Source organism: Phascolarctos cinereus, unplaced genomic scaffold (genome assembly GCF_003287225.1).
Source record: "Phascolarctos cinereus isolate Bilbo 61053 unplaced genomic scaffold, phaCin_HiC Scaffold_5;HRSCAF=322, whole genome shotgun sequence".
Taxonomy (NCBI): Eukaryota; Metazoa; Chordata; class Mammalia; order Diprotodontia; family Phascolarctidae; genus Phascolarctos; species Phascolarctos cinereus.
The window spans coordinates 142,931,302-142,950,639 of NW_027555958.1; the positions used below are offsets into that span (position 1 = coordinate 142,931,302).

At 38.3% G+C, this 19,338-nt stretch overlaps 2 protein-coding genes across 2 annotated transcripts in view; one reads left to right on the forward strand and one right to left on the reverse strand.

Annotated features, from left to right (window-relative positions):
• Positions 1–16,170, forward strand: part of TRAPPC3L (trafficking protein particle complex subunit 3L) — a 56,730-nt gene extending 40,560 nt beyond the window's left edge. The window contains exons 4-5 of the mRNA XM_078155575.1: positions 13,979–14,164; positions 15,715–16,170. Of these exons, the coding sequence (XP_078011701.1) occupies positions 13,979–14,164; positions 15,715–15,834 (306 nt within the window). The 3' untranslated portion in view covers positions 15,835–16,170. The remainder of the gene's footprint in view (positions 1–13,978; positions 14,165–15,714) is intronic.
• Positions 1,353–11,068, reverse strand: CALHM5 (calcium homeostasis modulator family member 5). Its single transcript, XM_020971623.2, is given in 3 exon segments — positions 1,353–2,412; positions 9,975–10,195; positions 10,198–11,068. Coding segments are annotated over 3 exon segments (1,020 nt in total). The 5' UTR covers positions 10,514–11,068; the 3' UTR covers positions 1,353–1,929.
• Positions 16,171–19,338: the final 3,168 nt, after the last annotated feature.

Sequence of the window (19,338 nt, forward strand, 5' to 3'; positions counted from 1 at the left end):
TTTCCTCCTGAAATTACTTTGGAAGAAGAAGGAAGGAGGAGGAGGAGAAGGAGATAGAAGGAGAAGAGAACAGTACTTATCTAAGAGATCTATGGGCCAACAAAGTCTAAGTATAAGAACTAGATGAAAAATTGCAGGCAAGATGTCATCTGTGTGCTTAATTCTCTCCCAAGGAAAGATGCTGGCAACTCTTTGCTACCCTATGACTACTTGTTTGTTCCACAGACACTCAGTGAAATGTTAGGCCTTGGAATTCTCAGAATGTCCAGATGGAGCCACTTCTTCCCTTCATGTAATTACATCAGAGAGTACAGATTTCTTGATTATGTGGTGGTGTAGGGAAGTAAAGCACATTGTTTGTTTGTTTGTTTGTTTTTTTAACAGATATGCTCTGGCATTTGTTTTATTAAAATATAACACTAGAAAATGCCCCACACCAACATTTATGTGATGTGATGACCAGGGAATAACTTAAAAATTACTTTTATTTTTTCCCCTATGAAGAAGGCATAAGGGAGAGGAAATAAAAGTGGTGATAATGATGATAATGATGGTTTTTTGGAATAAATCTGAGATTCCCTGAGTGGATGGAATTCTTGGTAAGGATACTCCCTCTACCAAAGTTGACCGATACCTGTTCTGCTATTGTTCTGCCACAGGATTTTAACCTGTGGCACTGAACCTCTTCTATGGTCACACAGCCAGAGTAACCCAGTTCTTTCTGAACTTAAGACCAGCTCTCTATCTACTTTACTTACACTTCCTCTCAATAATAATAATAATAATAATAATAACAATAATAATAACAATAATAATAATAACAACACTGCCACCAACAACTGATAATACACAGTACTTTAAGGTTTGCAAATATATGCTCTTTTTTTTAACCAGTGAGGTAGTTAATATAGGTTTTATTATTTTCATTTCATATATTAAATGATTTGTCTATGGTCAGAAAGCTACTATAACAGTGTTAAGTTAATCAATTAGCACATATTTTGCTGTTGTTATTTAGTCATTCAGTTGTATCTGACTCTTCATGACCCCATTTGGGCTTTTCTTTGCAAAGATACTATTTCCTTCTCCAGCTCATTTTACAGATGAGGAAACTGAGGCAAATTGAGCTAAGTGACTTGCTCAGGGTCACACAGCTAATAAGTGTCTGAGGCCACATTTGAACTCAGGTCTTCCTGACTCCAGGACCAGTGCTCTATCCTGTGCCATCTAGCTACTCCCTACACTATATTACCTCTCAATAATAACAGTAATAATAACAACATTGCCACCACCAACTGATTTCTACATAATTCTTTACAGTTTGCAAATATACATTCTTATCTGAGCCTGTGTGGTAGGTAATAGAAGTTTTATTATTTTCATTTTACAGATAAGGAAAGTGAGGTTCAAAGTGATTAAATGATTTGTCCATGATCAGAAAGCTACTATAACAAATGCCAAGTCAGTCAATTAGCACATATTTATTTCATGCCAATTATTTATGTGCCAGGCACTCTACTAGGGTCTAGGAACATAAAAAGACAAAAATAACACAGTCCCTGCTTTCACAGAGCTTGTATTCTATTAGGGAAAAATATACACATATAAGCAAATACAAAATACATGCAAAGTAAATACAAGGTAATTTTGGGAGGATGGAAGGCACTGGCATTGTGGACTCCTGGCAAAGGTGGCACATGAGCTGAGCTTTGAAATTCCAAGATATGGCAGTGATGAGGAAGGAGTACCTTCCAGGCATGAAGGACAGCCTGTACAGAGGTGGAAGATGGAATGAAATGCATACCGGACAACAAATAGGCCAGTTTGGTGCAAATTGGAGGAAGGAGTTCAACCCAGATCTTTCTAACTCCAAGCCCGGCCAATCTCTATGTCTCTCTAATCATTATGCCATACTGCCTCTAAAAAGCTTTATCTAGTTAATGAAATGTGAAGATTCCCCAAATGTAAGACATAGAACATTTGTAAAAATACAAAGACGGTGGAAATAATGCTTTTCTGAATGCTGACAACAGCCCGGTCGTCCACAAAGTCCAAAGTGGTTTCTATGTCTTCAGTAATGATTCGCTGCCCATCTTCCACCACTCGGTGGAGGGTGCTATAGTGTTGCTGAGTTCGGTTGAAGGAGTACAGCTCTGAGGCAGCTTCCCAAGCTTCAAAGGTTGGCATGGGGAATGAATCTGGCTTTTTGTTCTCAAAAAAACATTTTAGGTTCCTCTCACTCAGCCTGACTGCATACTCCTGGAAAGTTTTCTCAAACTGCTCCTTCTCCTGGTCTGCATAGGTCTTCCAGAACTTCATCTGAAGGTGGCTGATCTTAGATCGGCATCTGACATAACAGGTGGTGAGCAGAGAGAAGAAGGCAGCCATGGAAACCACACACCACCCTAGAATCTTGGAAAGAAAATGGAGGAACAGTGAATTTTCAATTATTCAAATCAATATAATCTAAAGCACATCAGAGATTTAGAACTAGAAAGAAACTTAAAGGTCATCTTGTCCAACGCCATCACTTGGGAGCCTATGGCTAAATCATGGAATTATAGCTTTAGAGCTAGAAACAACCTCAGAGGTCATCTAGTACAACTGATACATTCTACAGATGAGGAAACTGAAGCCCAGAGAAATTAAATGACTCATCACACAGGTATTGAATAGCAAGGCCAAGAATTGAACCCAGGTCCTACTGACTCTTTACATTGTATGATGAACAGGCAATCTGTAGCTAAATGAACTTCACACTTATAACCCAAGGCCTCAGTTCTTGGGTGACTAAGAGTTGGCTCTACTAAAGAATCAGCCATAAATGAAAGAAACCAAGATGGCATTTTTGCTGAGATTAAGGTGAGGCAACATTCACTCTATAGTCAGTGTTGTATGCCATCCATCTCACTGATATGAGCTCAAGTCACTGTACAGGTACAGGTATTGTTGAAAAGAAGAATTTATACCACCATCACCAAGCATTCCAAGTTTGCTAATAAAAATATACACTGTTGCAATAATAGAAAATAGAAGAGGCTATGACCTCCCCAGTAACTTCCTAATTATCAGTTAAAATGTTCATTGCTTATCACTGTGTAAGGTCTTTCAGTCAATGTAATAGTGTTTTCTTTAAAGGAAAATATCATTTTTACACTGACAAAGGGCTTTGATTCAGGAATTATTCAAAGAAGGCTCTCCTGAAGTTGATGCCTTCACCTCAGTCTTCACACCATATAAAATCTGTATACGCTTTGTGCTTAATTTTCATAAAAAAGTGTAGTACAAGGAATGAAGAGGCAGCTAGGTGGCACAGTCAATGGAGTGCTTGGCCTGGAGCCAAACTCATCTTCATGAGTTCAAATCTGGCCTTAGACACTTATTAGCCATGTGACCCTGGGCAAGTCACTTAATCTAGTTTGCATCAGTTCTTCATATGTAAAATGAGCCAGAGAAGAAATGGCAAACCACTCCAGGATCTATGCCCAGGAAACCCCGAATGGAGTCACAAAGAGTCAGACATGACTGAAATGACTGAACAAAAACTAGAAATGAGATGGTGGCTATTTTCATATAGCCAATTTTTTTTTTTTATATATAGTCAATGTGTTTAGGTCAATAGACATTGCATTTAAGTTGCCTGGAACTACGCAGTCTGCAGCTCCCTCTCTGCCTCCCACTCACTCACCAAGCATAAAGAATACAATGGTCTTTCTTTGGATGAGGTCGGCGTGTGATAACTTGACCTTTTTCAGTAAATCCAATTACATATTAGTTTCTTGATTATCTTCTGGTATGCAGTCTATCCGATCTCTGCATAGGACATACACAATAGATATAAGGGCTACGAGAATGGTTCCTAATTATTTTCTTTTTCTTTTTTTATGTTCTTATGAAGCACTGTTTTTTTGTGCAAAAATATTTTAAGGTCACATCTGGAACATTTAGGTATAAATTTTAATGTGTTAAAAACAAACACTTCCATTTAAAGTACATAGTTCCTCCCCATCCATCCCCTTCATAGTACAACAGCAGAGTGGCTTTCTAGGGATGATAATTTTGAATACGAGTGATCAACTGTATTGTTTTTATCTTAAAACAAACTTTTGTTATTTGTCTTAATATTTCCATGTTCTATCAAAGTGCCTCACACAAAGTAGGCCCTTAATAAATGCTTCTTGATTGAACAAATCATTGAAAGGTAAATACATTTACAGTCAGAGACTGTAAATTTCTCATCAGAATTGCTATTTTATGTTCTAGATCAGGGGTTCTTAATGGGTTTTTTTTGCAACATAGACTCTTTGTCAGTCTGATGAAGCCTCTGGATGCCTTCTCAGGATAATATTTTTAAATACATAAAATACATAAAATCACAAAGGAAACCAAAGGTTAGTGAAAAAAATATATAATCTTTTCCCCATCTAAGTTCACAAGACTCTGAAATTTATGCACGGACCCCAGGTTAAGAACCCATGTTCAGACCGACTCACTACCCCCTCCTACATTTATAGGTATGTGTGATCCCTAGTAGGGTGTCCTAGGGAATACAGGGCCAGCCTTGTAATCAAGACAACATGAGTCCAAGTCTTACTTCTGCTGTATACTAGCTGCATATTAGGGTAAGTGATATTTTTATTGTGCCAAATAACTTTCTAGGACTATAACTTACAGATGAGTGAACAATCTGCATCAATGGAAGGCATTTCCAAATGGCAATTCTCCATACCAATGAAATCATATTTGTGCAACTCTGCCTCACTTAAATCCAGTTCACACTCAAGTCACGACATCAACCTGGATGTCATTGCTCCTTTTGAAAAAGAAGGACTAATAACAACAATGACTAAACCCTACCATTTCCACTGCCCCTAACAAATTAATCTTAAGGTGAGAATGTATCAGGTATTGATGAATTTTCTTAGCAATAATTTTATTTACCACATTACTCTCACTGAAGATATAACTTCAAAATGGATCTTTTAAAATGTCATTATATGCTTCCTGTTCTGTGAAGAAATAGGTAATAATTATAGGTTCAAAATGCAGTATTCAAGGAGCTGAGAAATTAGGGCAATTAGGTGGCTCAGTGGGTAGAGTGCTGGGCTTGGAGTCAGGAAGACTCATCTCCTTGAGTTCAAATCTGATTTCAGACACTTACTAGCTGTGTGACCCTGGGCAAGTCACTTAACTCTATTTGCCTGAGTTTCTTCATCTGTAAAATGAGCTGGAGAATGAAATGGCAAACATTTCAGTATCTTTGCCAAGAAAACCCCAAATACAGTCACAAAAGAGTCAGATGTAACTGAAAAACAACTGAATAACAAGAAAGGAGTTAAGACAATCTGGGCAGAGAAAATCTTTTTTAAGCAGGTGTTCTTCTGATATTGGTGATTTTGTAGCCAAGTTTCACAGGCATTGTGCATGTCTTGCTAAGGTCCTGAAACTTGTATAATGTTACTTTGTGCTCCCACTAAAGTTCTCATCCTGGAATGGAAAGATCTTGGGATCTTGACAGCTGTTCCAGTAGAGCACAAGTTTGAAAGGATTCAAGTAAACAAGCTCAGATTTAGAGAGTGCTTTATGTTCTGTTTTACCTCTATTATCTCATTTGAGCTTCACAACAACTCTGTGGGATAGGTTCTATTGTTATCCCCATTTTACAGAGGAAGAAACTGAGGCTCAGAGTGGCCCAGCAGCTAGCAAGTGCCTGAGATAGAATTTGAATCCAGTCCTTTCTGACGTGAGTCCAACACTCTATCCACTAAACAATTCTGCCTCCTTAAATATAGTCCTAGCAATAGACTATATCTGTCTTATGAAAACTATTCTAGAGTTCCCAGGGTTGATCATCAAAAGATGAATTCTTCTGCCATAGTAACTTATGAAGACCTTTTATGATGGCAAAAGTGGCTAACAACCTGTCTGTGTGAGCAGAAGGAGCACACACTCTAATGAAACCTTAGAGCCTTGAAGTACTAAGTACTTTGCGTGGGTTAAGTATTCCATTTACATAAATTACTAGAGAGAAATGAGATGAACTCGAATGTCTATGGCAATGGGAGACATGTATACGTTTACAGATTCTTTGAGGAAAACTGACCTATTTGCAGATAATAGCTTTCAGCTCTCCCTGTTTGCTTTGAAATGTTTAACATCATTTGGTGTCATTTATATGCATTATAATTTTGACTTTAGCTATCCAGAAAATTTAGCCTTCTACCAATTCATTTATGGTTTGGATTTATTCTTTTTTTTTTTTTTTGATGCTTATCTCAGGAGCTCATTTCACATCTACATTACCAACAGACCTCTTTCTAACATCTCTAACCTTAATTCTAACCCTAATTCTGTATCTATCAAATCCCTTATTTTAATCATTTTCTATCAGACCCCTAACCCCCTATCCAGGGATTAGAGAGAGCTGATTATTGAATTTTTACTGTAAACATTTACACTTTAGAAATTGGTAAACACTACAACTCAGGGCTTGATGTATTGTTTTGTTGATTGTCTAGACTTAGAAACATGATGGGGAAAATGTTATTAATATTGATTAAACTTAAAAGTACATCCTTCCTGCATTTATTTTTTGGTCAGATGTTTGTTAAACATTTACCAGCACATCCTTGCCCTGATCTACACCTAGCCATTTTAGACCTTTATTGGACCTCACATGGCTTTCTAGTCCATACCTATTGGATATCCACCAGATGGCTTCTGATCCCTAACTTTAACCTGACATTTAAGTTCAGAGGCCATTCATGTTTCTGAATTTGAGCAGAGCCCAAAGGGACCTTTGGAAGAGCTGTACACTGATTACCAAATGAACTGATTTCCTCCTATAAGCCATTATATGACCAGATAAACACCATGCCACACCTCAAATGCAAGTTTCAATATTCTAACCATCACCACCTAATCAGCACTGCTAGCAAGTAACTGATGGAAGAACTTGAATTTTAATTCTCTACTCCCCTTGGTGGAAGAACTAATGAGCAGACCTATTAGAAATATAAAAAACCAGGGAAATAAAGGAGAGTTTAAAAAAATACACAAATGGGATCATTCATCTTTCACTTATTAAGATGTATCTAGAATTTCCTTATAGCTATTTCAAAACAAAAGCAAAATAAACAAAAAAAGCAAATGAAAAACCTCAAATCCCACAATAACTCATCAACAAATAATTGGAAGAGTTTTCCACTTGATTGACAATTCAGTGTTGTTGTACAGCTACGAGCCATGGGAAAATTGAAAACAGGGGAGAGGGGGATAGTTCTCTTCAGGTATTTGAAAGGCTGTGTCATTGCAGAAGAGATGAGATTTGAGGCAGAGTACTACAGAGGGAAGAACACACTGACTTAGGAGTTAGAAGACCTGAGTTTCAATCCCTTTTTTGACATGAGACCTTAGGCACATCATTTACCTCCCAGTTATTTCAGTCTCTTCATCTACGAAATAAAGGGGTTGGACAGAGTACTCACCTTTGCATCTGCTCCTTTGCCTGGTTTCAGCTCCATAAAATAAGATCTCCCTCCCAGTGTAAACTCATCACTTCTAATCACCTCATCCTACTGCTACCCTAAACCTTGACTGAAATTACCTTTCTCAGTATCCTCTCCACTCTGGATGGCTGAGTATCAAACTCCCTCCAATGCTTTCCTTTATAAAGGGCAGATACTGGACTCCTAGATCACTCTGCTTTGCATCTGCTGCTCTGCTTGGTTTCAACCACAGGGAACAAGATGGCCTGCCTTCTTTTGTGTGTTTTCTCCCTCCATTAGCTCCTTGAAGCCCAGGACTATCTTTCTTTTAGTTAATTGTATACCCAGAGCTTAACACAGTGCCTGGCACACACTAGGCACTTAATGAATATTGATTGGTTTGGATTCTAGTTTTGTATCTAATTTTTTTTAAAGGAGGTGATCGGAGTGAAGCGGTCAGGGTCACACAGCCAGTAAGTGTCTGAGGCCAGATTTGAACTCAGGTACTCCTGACTTCTGGGTTGGTGCTCTATCCACTATGACACCTAGTTACCCCTTGTATCTGTGATTCTATGAACTTGTTCCATTTGCTCCCAGAGGGCCAACCTCAGAGAAATAGGTGGAAGTTTTCAAAGGAGAAAATTTCACTTTCACATCCGGATCAACTTCCTATCTATTTGAGCTGTCCCAAAGTAGGATGTGCTGCCTCTGAAGGTGGTGGGGACAACCTCATGGGAGAATTTTTCAGCAGAAAATGGATGACCACTTGTTGGGTACGTTATAGTAAAGATTTTTTTTCACTATAGGTTAGACTAGATGGTTACTAAGGTTCCTTCCAACTCTCAAATTCTATAATCACAATGCAATAGAAAGCAGGTTGCAACATTAAAAGAAAAAAAGAATTATGAAGAAACAAAGGAAAAAATGTCATCAAAGAAATGAGAAAAGATGACCTGGTCAGGTGGTAAGAGGAAAGAGTAACAGACAGGGATGGATTATGTTTTACACTCTTGGAAGGAATATCTACATTAATGAAATCACAGAGCTATTTGAGTATTTGGTTATAAAGAAAGGATGAAGCCAGGAGCACATCATGAGTAAATAAATAAGGTATTAAGCATCTGTTATATACTAGATACTTTGTAATTACATAAGCTTTTGGCTATGACTTACATCTCCAATTCACAAGCACCTTCAAATAAAGACATTGATTTGGTGGGAAAGGGCTCTCTGTTATATGTTGGATATTCTAGTGGTGGTAGTTTGTGAAAAGTACTGCAGGTTATGGCTTGAGACTTGTTAATTTAAGAAAAGACCACACATTGTCAAACTTTTGTAAGGATGTGTTTTTTGAAGCCAACTTTCATGAATGATGATGAATGGGGCAAACCTGAGAGGTTTAAAGTTACCAACTTTGTATTTACCGTAAAAGCCGACAACACTCCTGACATACTGTTTTTCTACCCCGTTGGGAATTTTGGCACAGGAATGCACAGTTGGCTTCCTGTTTGCCATCCACAAACAGGAAGTCAAGCTGCAGTAGTCTGAGATTTGCTGCAGGCTGCGCACATCTTCTGGCTGTTCATATACTTCCAACTACCTTCTTCAGCTTTCTCTATATGAAGGGAGAAGCCAAAAATCATTAAGTTAACATTTTCTGGACCGTCCAGAAATATTCCAAATTTCTTATTTCCCGAAGTTGCTACCTTGGCATAAAATTTAGACGTGTAGTCAGTCCACCTGCTCCCTAGAGACTATGATTTCCTTTTATTGGAGGTCATTTAAATAGCCCTTGTTTCCTGCACTTAAAACAACATGGGGACATCAGCTCATTCAAGGAACACTGAATAATGGGTCTATGGTTTTCTGTGTTATTGAAATTCATGATTTAGAAGTAAAGAGCATTCAGAGTAAGAGATCTGGCCCAGTGTTGGAAAGTTGGCCTTTCATTTGGCTCAACTCCATGACAATAACTGAACAGAATCCAGATAAGCTTTTTCTGGGAAGCTAGCTTTTTAAAAAAGAAATGTATAGTTAAAAGCCAGGGATTTCCAGTTACAAACTCTGCCATTAACACTAATTCCTGCCATATTTCACAGTTATTTATGATTAACACAATAAACCCAGAGAGGTTGCCATAAAGTACTTGGGTACATAAATTTTAATAGCTTAAAACTGTACTGAGACTTTGGGAACACCCTGTACGAGATAAATAGGATATCTTCTTTTCAGAAGTGGGAAACACATAATCCAAAAAACAAACTATAATTGCCATTGGGCCGTCTGGTCCTCTAAAAGCTTTATGAGAATTTGTCTTTTTGCTGCATCTGATTGGCATTTCTGCATAATTCCATGACCCAGATGCTCCAATGAGATCATAAGGAAGACTAAGCATCAGCTGCAAGGAGAAAAGACAGAATGGACCAATCCGTTGAACCGAAGTACTGAGAAGAGAACTAAGTTTTGGTTTTGTTCTTTAAATCTTACCTGAGACTGTGCTTGCAGAGTTAGCTTCAGTTCCTGGGTGTCTGCAGAGGACATGCTTGTTTTGCCACAAGCTACTTTGTGCAGCTCTTGCCAGCACTCAGAGGACTTGTCCTTGCAAATTATCTTCAAGAGATGTGGATTCTTAGTGCCGCTCGTGGCACATTCATAAAAGGTCCCATTGAGCAAAGCCACGGAAAGCCACATCATAGGGGCCACCAGGCATTTAAAGTGATCTGACCAAAGACATAAAAGAAATGGCAGCTGTTCCCCTTGGGGAAGATTTTTCTAGGGTTCACACAGCAGCCTGTGAAGAGTCTCCACATCCTGGTATTCAAAAAGTACCCAATGATCAGTAATACCCAGGCTGGGGCAAGGAGAAAGACCAATCCATAGGCAAAGTTGTCATTGCTACATGGACATCTGAAAGCAACAATCGAGAAGAGCCGTTCACCTCCTAGTGTTAGCAAAGCCATAAAGCTGTAACCAATGACATTTTTCTGATTGGTGAGGAATTTTAAAATGCTCTGAATCCCATCCATATTTGAAATTCACAGAAGGGAGGGAGGAGGCGTTGTTTGTCTGCTGAGCAGGAATCTGGTGTCCGGGTTTGCAGTAGGGAGGATCTTGTCTTCAGAAATAGTAGTCTTGTTTCTCAGATTTGGTACAGCCACAGATAAGGAAACAATGTCATTCACCAAGAATGAATATTTCTGAGTGAGTGTGTTCAGATATTGCCTCCTGCTGGTAGGAATATTGCCTTCTAAGTGAAGCAAAAGCCAACTGGAGTCCAGCCAAGTGAAAAGCTCACAGAAGACAAGGGGTGGAAGGGCTTAAGTACAGTGGACTTGCAGTAATGGTTTCGGAAAGAGAAATAGAGAAGTGCACACTTACACAATCATCCCAGGTTTTTTCCAGTTGTGTAGGCACTGGCACATGCAGAAATCATTTTCAAATATTTCATCGCAAGCCAAAAGCCAAGCCCAGCATGTCTTAATTCATTTTCCTCTACCATTTTATTTAAAGTTTGGAAGAGAAGGGAATGTTTTAAGCCCTCTCGAAAGTTTCGATATTTGAACCAAATCTTGGTATTTTGAGGTTTTTAAATTGTATCTTTAAGAATCTTAAGAACATACAAACGTATTAAAGGAAGAGGATGGGTATTGGAGTTAAGAAAAGCAAGGTTTAATAACCGAGTTTCTGTGTGTGCAAAACCATATTGATTTTAGCCTTTTGCAAAATGTGCCTGATACTACTTAAAATGCAATGTTTCAGACCTCAATTGTAAAGAGACAATAGCTGTTTGAGTTCAGAACAAAGCTTGTGTACTTTTGAGATGTCAATGAATTGAGAACAAAAGGATCTGATTTCTCCCTCCACTACTCATGTTTTGATTCTTTGATCAATCTGGAGTTTCACTGATTTTCTTCCATTGGTACAAATCACAATTCCCTTGAGCCTCCACATCTTGCATGCTCTTTATCCACGTCTTTCTGTAAATCCTTCAGAAAAGATCCCCCTGATTTGCTGGAGGTCTTCCTCTAATCCTTTTAATATCTCACAGGTGTTCATGTACCACCTGAGGTCTCTATTTGTCATCTTGAATCCTTGCTATATGACAGACCCATCCTTCTTTCCTCAGTGATATCTTTTTATGCCACTTCTCATATGCAAGTGATCATTGGAAATGCATTCTACATGAGTTAACAAATTAAAATGGATTAAAAACCCTTAGCAAATGGCAGCAGATCATGATGAAGAATGATTCTAAGGTGTATATTACTTATAACATACTATGTAAAGAAAGCCTTGTTCTTGGAGGGAGAAGACTCGAGTTCAGGTGCCTAGCTATAGTATTTCACAGGAAGAGAGCAAATCTTAGGGACCTTGTTTTTCAGTTGTATGTGATTCTTCACGCTCCCTTTTTGGGGTTTTCCTGGCAAAGATACTGGAGTGGTTTGTTGTTTCCTTCTCTAGCTCATGTTACAGATAAGGCAACTGAGGCAAATGAGGTTAAGTAACTTGCCCTGGGTCACATAGCTAGTATCTGAGGATGGATTTGAACTCAGGTCTTCCTGACTAGAGGTCCAGTGCTCTATCTACTGAGCCATCTAGCTGCCACAGACCATGTAGTCCAACTTAATTACCTTACAGATGAGAAAACTAAGGCTGAGATCTGTCAGCCTTAAGTGATATGTCAAAAATAACACAAGTTGTAAGAGGCATAGTCAGTATTTAAGACCAAATCTTTTGACTCCAAATCCAGATTTTTTTCCCCACTGAACCACAGGACTGTTTGATAACTGTGCTACTCTGGGGAAATTTCTTGAGTTCTCTGTGCTTCAGTTTCCTCACCTGTTAAAAAAAAAAAAAGGAAAAATGTGTACTATCTACTTTTCAGGTGCTCTGTAAACCTGTAAGCTCTATAGAAATGGGAATAGTTGTTATATTTCTGTGTGCAGGGCTGGCGCTAGACAACATTGAAAAGGAGACAGATTTGTCTTCAAGGCTTCTCTACTGCTCTTTAATCAAGCAGCCACTCAGAACTACTACCACTGAACCAGGGGTGGGGAACCTTCAGCCTCGAAGCCACATGTGGCCTTCTAGGTCCTTAGGCCTTTTGATGGGTCCAAGGGGATTTGTTCTGTGAAGTATGGATTGAGTCAAAAAGCCGCCCTTGAGTACCTGGAAGGCCATATGTGGCCTTGTGGCTTCAGGTTCCCCACCCCTGAAACTGCTATCTAGAGGTTGGTTTCCTTGATTGTCCAGGCCCACCATCCTTCCAAATAGTCTTCAAGCCTGTTCTCTATAGAAGAGTTCTCCCTCTACTTACTCAACTATCTTAATTAACTTAACTAACTCAACTATCCCAAGTTTCATTTGCAAGGTCCTATTATCTACTGAGGTGGTGGTGGTGGTGGTGAGCCAGCAAATTAATTCATACTAAGATGTTAATGACTGATAATGATTTGGTGAATTAGAGTCTTAAAAAAAAGGGTACAATAGTAATCTTGGAAATAGAAAACCTACGTTCAAGTCAAAGCCTTAACACAGTGATATGACCCTAGCCAAGTCTCTTAAATTTCCTGAGCCCCAGTCTCCTTGCTACAAAATGAGTATAATAACATTAGAACCAACTACCTACTAAAGTCATTGTGAGGAGCATGTTTTTTAAACCTTGAGAGGCTATAGCAATAAAAGCTTTTATTAGGATTCTAAATTTAGAGCTAGAAGAGATCTTGGGGACCATCTAGTACAACCCCTTCACTCTACAGATCAGGAAATTGAGTCTCAGAAAGTTTAAGTGACTTATCAAAAACCACCCAAGGAAAGTGGCAGAGCTAGGATTCAAACTCAGGTCCTCTGAATCCACACGTACAAAATTTTCATCCAATATAACATTTCCATGCTAATAGATGCCTCCCGGGGGTAATGACTTAGACCAATAGAGTAATTTATGATAAAGATTATAGACATTCTCTCAGGCCAGTGAAGGGCATGTTTGGTGGCAGTAGGAACAGGAAAAAAGCTTTTAGGACTTCTCAAATCACACTTTGCAGACTGCGTCCTGTTCCACTTACATTCAATGACAATCTTGGCCATTTCCTTTAGAAGGAGGTCCTTTTAGACAGTTTGTTTAAAGACATATTAAGATTGAAACATATGTTTATGACTCACAAAATATGGTTTCCGTACATTTAATATATTCTAGATATCTTTTTTTGGTCTATGTGGCCTGGTTATAGTATTTTTGTAGTCATTTCACTCTAAGTACTGTTGAACAATTAAAGAGAATTTCAAAATTTGGAAAAATTGAATTCTTTTCCATAGATCATTCAGAGAATTAATTTTGTTACTTTTCTCATAGCCCATGAAAAAGGTAACTTCATCGGTTTCTGCTCTAAAGAGTCTATGACATTACTAACATACCAGTAGAAACCTAAAAAGTAAAATCTAAGATATTTGTTTTACCAAAATGTCAACAACTGTATTTCCTCCCTTTTCAGGTTGCTTTCAAGATGTACCTGGGAATCACACCTAGTGTGACACGTAATGAATCAAGTAGAAATGAATTCTCCCTAATTCTGGATAAGAATCCTTTGGTGGAGTTTGTAGAGGAGCTCCCGGCTGGACGGTCTTCTCTTTGTTATTGTAATTTGCTGTGTGGAGTCATTAGAGGTGCCCTGGAAATGGTAAAGCACACCATTCATTTTTTTCCTGGCTAGAGACATAGTGGTCTATGATACAATAATTATCTGTGTGCACTAATGAGAGAGGGGCACAGGAAGTCATATAAGTGATCAAAAAGCATGGAAACCCCAAACTCATTTACTGTCTGTCATTCACACAAACATGCCCTTCCAGTTGGCCCTAAGACAAATAGCCTTGGGATCAGTGAGAGGTAACAGGAGGAAATTAGGAAACTGATGAACAGTAGGAAGTGACTCTTGGACCTGACTTGGTAGAGGAGGAGGGAAGGCTCTAGGTTTCATGAATAATAGAAAGTGAAATAGACAATAGGAGTTCATGATGCAGGCTAACATCAAGCTTTATATGGCACCAAATGTCAAAGTGACTTTAACCTATACCAATTCACAGGATCATAGAAATGAGAGTTGGAAGAGACCTTAAAGGTCATTTAATCCTGCTTCCTCATTTCATAGATAAGAATACTGAGGTCCAAAGCGATTAAGTGAGTTGTTCCAGTTTACCCTGGGTAGTAAATGGCAGACTTGAGAAATGGCAGGTCGGTAGTATGTGTTAACCTTATAAGAGAAAGCACAGAAACACTGGTTTATTTGGATGTGGATGAATACAGGAAGATATACATTATAGTTGCATACTTAAGTACTTCAAAAAAAGAAATGTCTTAGAAAGGAAATGAATCTTGAGTATCAAATATTTATGTTTGTAACTTTAATCTTTACTTTTATGTTCATATTTTATTAGATACTTCTATGCTCTCGAAGACTTAAAAGGTCTCTAATTTGCTATATCATTTGATGTATGACGGAATAATTTATACCAAATCTAAATGAGAGTCATCATTTAAGTCTTCACATTTTTTCACTAAAGGCCTACCTTGAACCAGTATCATATTTTCAATTAAAGTAACCTAATTACTTACTGATAAGCATACTTATTCTAAATAGCCTCTTTTTTTTAAGCTAGAAACCTTGGGAAGTGTAGAAATATAACACTGATAAAAACATGTTAAAAATAACCCCACATGTTAATTTTTATAACTCTCTCCCCCACCTCCATAGACATACACTTCCTTAATTCTTACTTTTAGCCAGCTGCTACTACGCATCTGCAGAAATTGAGATGAATTCATTTCTGATTCCAGGAGTTTTGTATTCAGATTGGGGTAGGCCTAGAGGGAGAAAGAAGGTTGTTTTTCTACTTTAAAGTGGAGAATCCCCAAGAAATACCTACAGCTCCAGATCCAGGGTCATCCACAGCTCCAAGTTCAATTTTGATTCAGTTTGGGGGGTATAAATCCATTCTGAGATAGAGACACACTGACACCAATCATTGGCCTAAACCAAACCCACAGGAATGGCCTCGTTTGGGTCAAATCTCTGGTTTTCCTCAGAGCCATTCTAGATTTTCCTGGTCCTGTAGACTAAGCATATAACCAGCATTCTCACTTTAAGGGGGGAAATGATAACTGAACAAGAAGATGGGGTGGGAGTGGGTTAAAAATAAAATGACTTAACCCTGGGTTTTTCTCTCCTAGATTCATTTGACTGCAGATGTTACATTCTTACAAGACAGACTTAAAGGAGACAAAGTTACAGAAATAGGAATAACATTTCTGAAGAAGTTGGAGGAGAAAAAATGCAGACGGAAGAAATGAAGAACAACATACAAAAACCACAGGAAGTCATTTTGGGGAGTGGCTAATGGCTGACTATACATGGCCCTGCAGTTTTGATCTTGCTAAAGTCATGCAAGCTTTTAAAAAAAAGCATAATAATTTAGCCAGAAAAAAAGGAATTACTTGGTATCAGACATCATACCACTTTTTTCTGCTTGTAAACATATTTTCTTTCAATCTGCAGAACTACAAACCTTTTAAAATAAGTTATTCGTTATGTAATATAGTGAGCGTGAATTCTACAATATTGCACAATCCTACCTATACTCCTAGGAATGAAGAAAAGGATTAATAGTTTACATGTCTCCTCTTATTGTGCACATGAGAGGAATTAGGTATTATTGGTTTTGTCTTATTTGTATCCCAAGTGCTTAGCACAGTGCCTGGCACATAGTAAGTGCTTAATAAATGTTTGTTGATTTACTGACTGACACAGTCTACTATTTTGTACCAATAATCAATGAGAATTTATTAAACTAGACACTGGGGATTTGAGTACAAAGAATGAAACGATGTCTGCTCACAAGGCGCTTACATTCTAATAGAGAAGACAATGAATACATGTACAAATATATCCAGCCTAAATAAAAAGTAGTTTGGGAAGGGGAACCCTAGCACTTGTGGAGAACAGGAAAGGCTTCCTACAGAAAGTGTTTGAACTACACCTTAAGGAGGAGAGAGACTCTATGAGGAAGAGGGGAGGAGGAAGAATATTCCAGGTATGCCAGTGTGAAGATACAGAGAAGAGAGATGGTGTATCAAAATAAAGAGAATCAGAATGAGGTCCTCTGTGGTAACACTGCCAAAGTTGAAACACTTTTCCAAATGTTTTAGGAAGGCAATAATGGGATTTAAGACTTCTTCCCGGTGTCTGACTGTCCATGACCCCTTTTGGGGTTTTCTTGGCAAAGATACCGGAGTAGTTTGCCATTTCCCTCTCCAGCTTGTTTTACAGGTGAGGAAACTGAGGCAAAGAAGGTTAAGTGATTTGCTAATGCTCACACAGCTAGTAAGTGTCCAAAATCAGATTCAAACTCGTGAATATGAGTCTTCCTGATTCTAAGCTCAGTGCTCTATCTGTTGTGTCACCTAGCTGATTCTTTCTTCCTTATAGTTTACCTATTTTCATTAACCCAGTAAAGTGGTATTTGATTTGCAAGCTTCAAAGGCATGTTACTATGTCAATGTCCTCTTCAGAATGTGTTGATTCCAAGATTATTAATAAATGATATCCATCTATTTGGTAACTTTAGATGTTTTCATAGGATCATAGATTTAGAGATGGAAGGATCTCAGAGGCCACTTAGTCCAATAACCTTCATTTTACAGATGAGAAAACTGAGGCCTAGGGGGAGTTCACATTTTATTGTAATTCAGTTGTTTTCTTTATGATCCCATTTGGGGTTTTCTTGGCAAAGATACTAAAGTGGTTTGCCATTTCCTTCTCCAACTCATTTTACAGATGAGTAAACTGAGGCAAACAGGGTCACACAGCTAAGAAGTATCTGAGAACACATTTGAAATCAGGAAGATGTGTCTTGCTGACTCCAGGCCTGGCATTCAATCCACTGTGTTACCTACCTGCCCCGGAATTATGTTCTCATAATAAATAACAATTGCTGGAGTTGGGATCTGAACCCAAGTCCTCTGACTCCACTTCCAGCACTCTTTCCACTGCACTATATTGCTTCCATCATAAGAAACAGTCTATGGTAACCTTGGCTTACCAATGATGTATTTTAAATAATATCCTAAAAATTTTAAAGAACTAGATTTCATTTGTGTTATTTGAGAAAAACTGAGATATGATGCTAGATTGCTGAGAATGCAAGGGAAAAAGTAATCTGTGTTGATTCTTCAGAAAGTGAAATGTCCCAACCACAAAGTTGGGGATTTTAAATAATTTACTTTGGAAGCACTTTCTTACCTCAAAATTTTCACACCATATTTGGCTAGAATTTGTAGTATTGTTTTTACCTTTGGAAGCCATAGGCCAGAAGAACACATCTAAGATGTAGAATCTTTCCTGCTTGAGAAAAAATTAAGGAATCCACAAAAGAGAAATAGATGAAACGTGTAATGCATTTTCATAAATGGCACCAGACTTCATTAGCTGGTGTCATGGAGATGATGATTGAAAATGCCCAGAACTTGTGAGGAGTTGGGAATTTAAACAGAGAGACAATCAGAAGCCTTTTTTTTTTTAAGGAGAGCAGGGGTGTTATATGAGGAAAGCAGCATTTTAGGAAGGAAGAGTGACCCTGGATATTAGAGTGTGATATTAATAACTGATGTACATAGTGCTTTACAGTTTACAAAGCAGTTTACATACATGACCTCAATTGATTCTCAAAGTGGATAGAGTGATGGATTTGGAGGCAGGAGGATCTGTGTTCAAATTCCACCCCAGTCACTTACTAGCTGTGTGACACTGGGCAAATCACTTCTCCCTATGCCTCATTTCCTCATCTGTAAAATGAGGGGGTTGGACTTAGTGGTCTCTAAGGTCCCTTTCAGCTCTAAATCCTATGATCCTAGGTAGGTGTTATCTGCATTTTACATATGATAGAGCTGAGGCACAGACAGAGCAAGTGATCTGCTCATGGTCACACAGCAAGTAGATAAGATAGGATTTGACTTCAAGGATTCTAAGTCCAAGTCCATTTCTCTTTCCCCAACTCCATTGTTCTAGCCTAGAAGACTGGTATGGTGATGATAGCCATAGATGGCCATGGTATTGAAAGATCTTTAGTTAAAATGCACACATATCACCTGGAAAGAGTAATCCAGGTGCTATGTTATCAGCTTAACTCACTTCAAAGAGTGGGAGCTTGAGGGATGGAATATAAGCAAAGTCATTTTTGATAGGTGGGTCAGAAGTAGGAAAGATCTAAAGCATGAAAGACTTGTAGGAAGAGCAGGTGGGTTGGGTGTTGCAGTCCTGGACCCCTGGGAGAAGCATGAAGGTACTGGGTACCCTAAAGGAAGAGATTGACAAAAGATTGAAAAAGGGAACTAAACAGAGAATAGAGAAGCCCCCCAGCTTTGCCTACTTTGCCAAGTTGTTCCTAGAGATAAGCATGTTGTCTGGTGACAAGAAATAAATAACACTTTGAGGTCATAAGGCCCTTCTAATTTTAGGACACGTCATCATTGGTTATTCAACACAGAGGATTCTTAGTAAGAATGGAACAATAATTGGTTATATTGTCCCCTTCATAGAGAGGGGAGGTACCTCAGGGAAGGACTGTGTGTGTATGTGTATGTATATATATATATGTGTGTGTGTGTGATGTATGCATGTATGTATAGGCATATATTATATATGTATGTATGTATGTGTACATATACACATACATACATACATACATACATACATACATACATACATACATACACTGTTGTGTATATGGCAACCTGGTACTATAATGTACCCATGATTTCCTACAGCAGGCCCAGAAACTGTGTTAGAGAAGTGAAGAA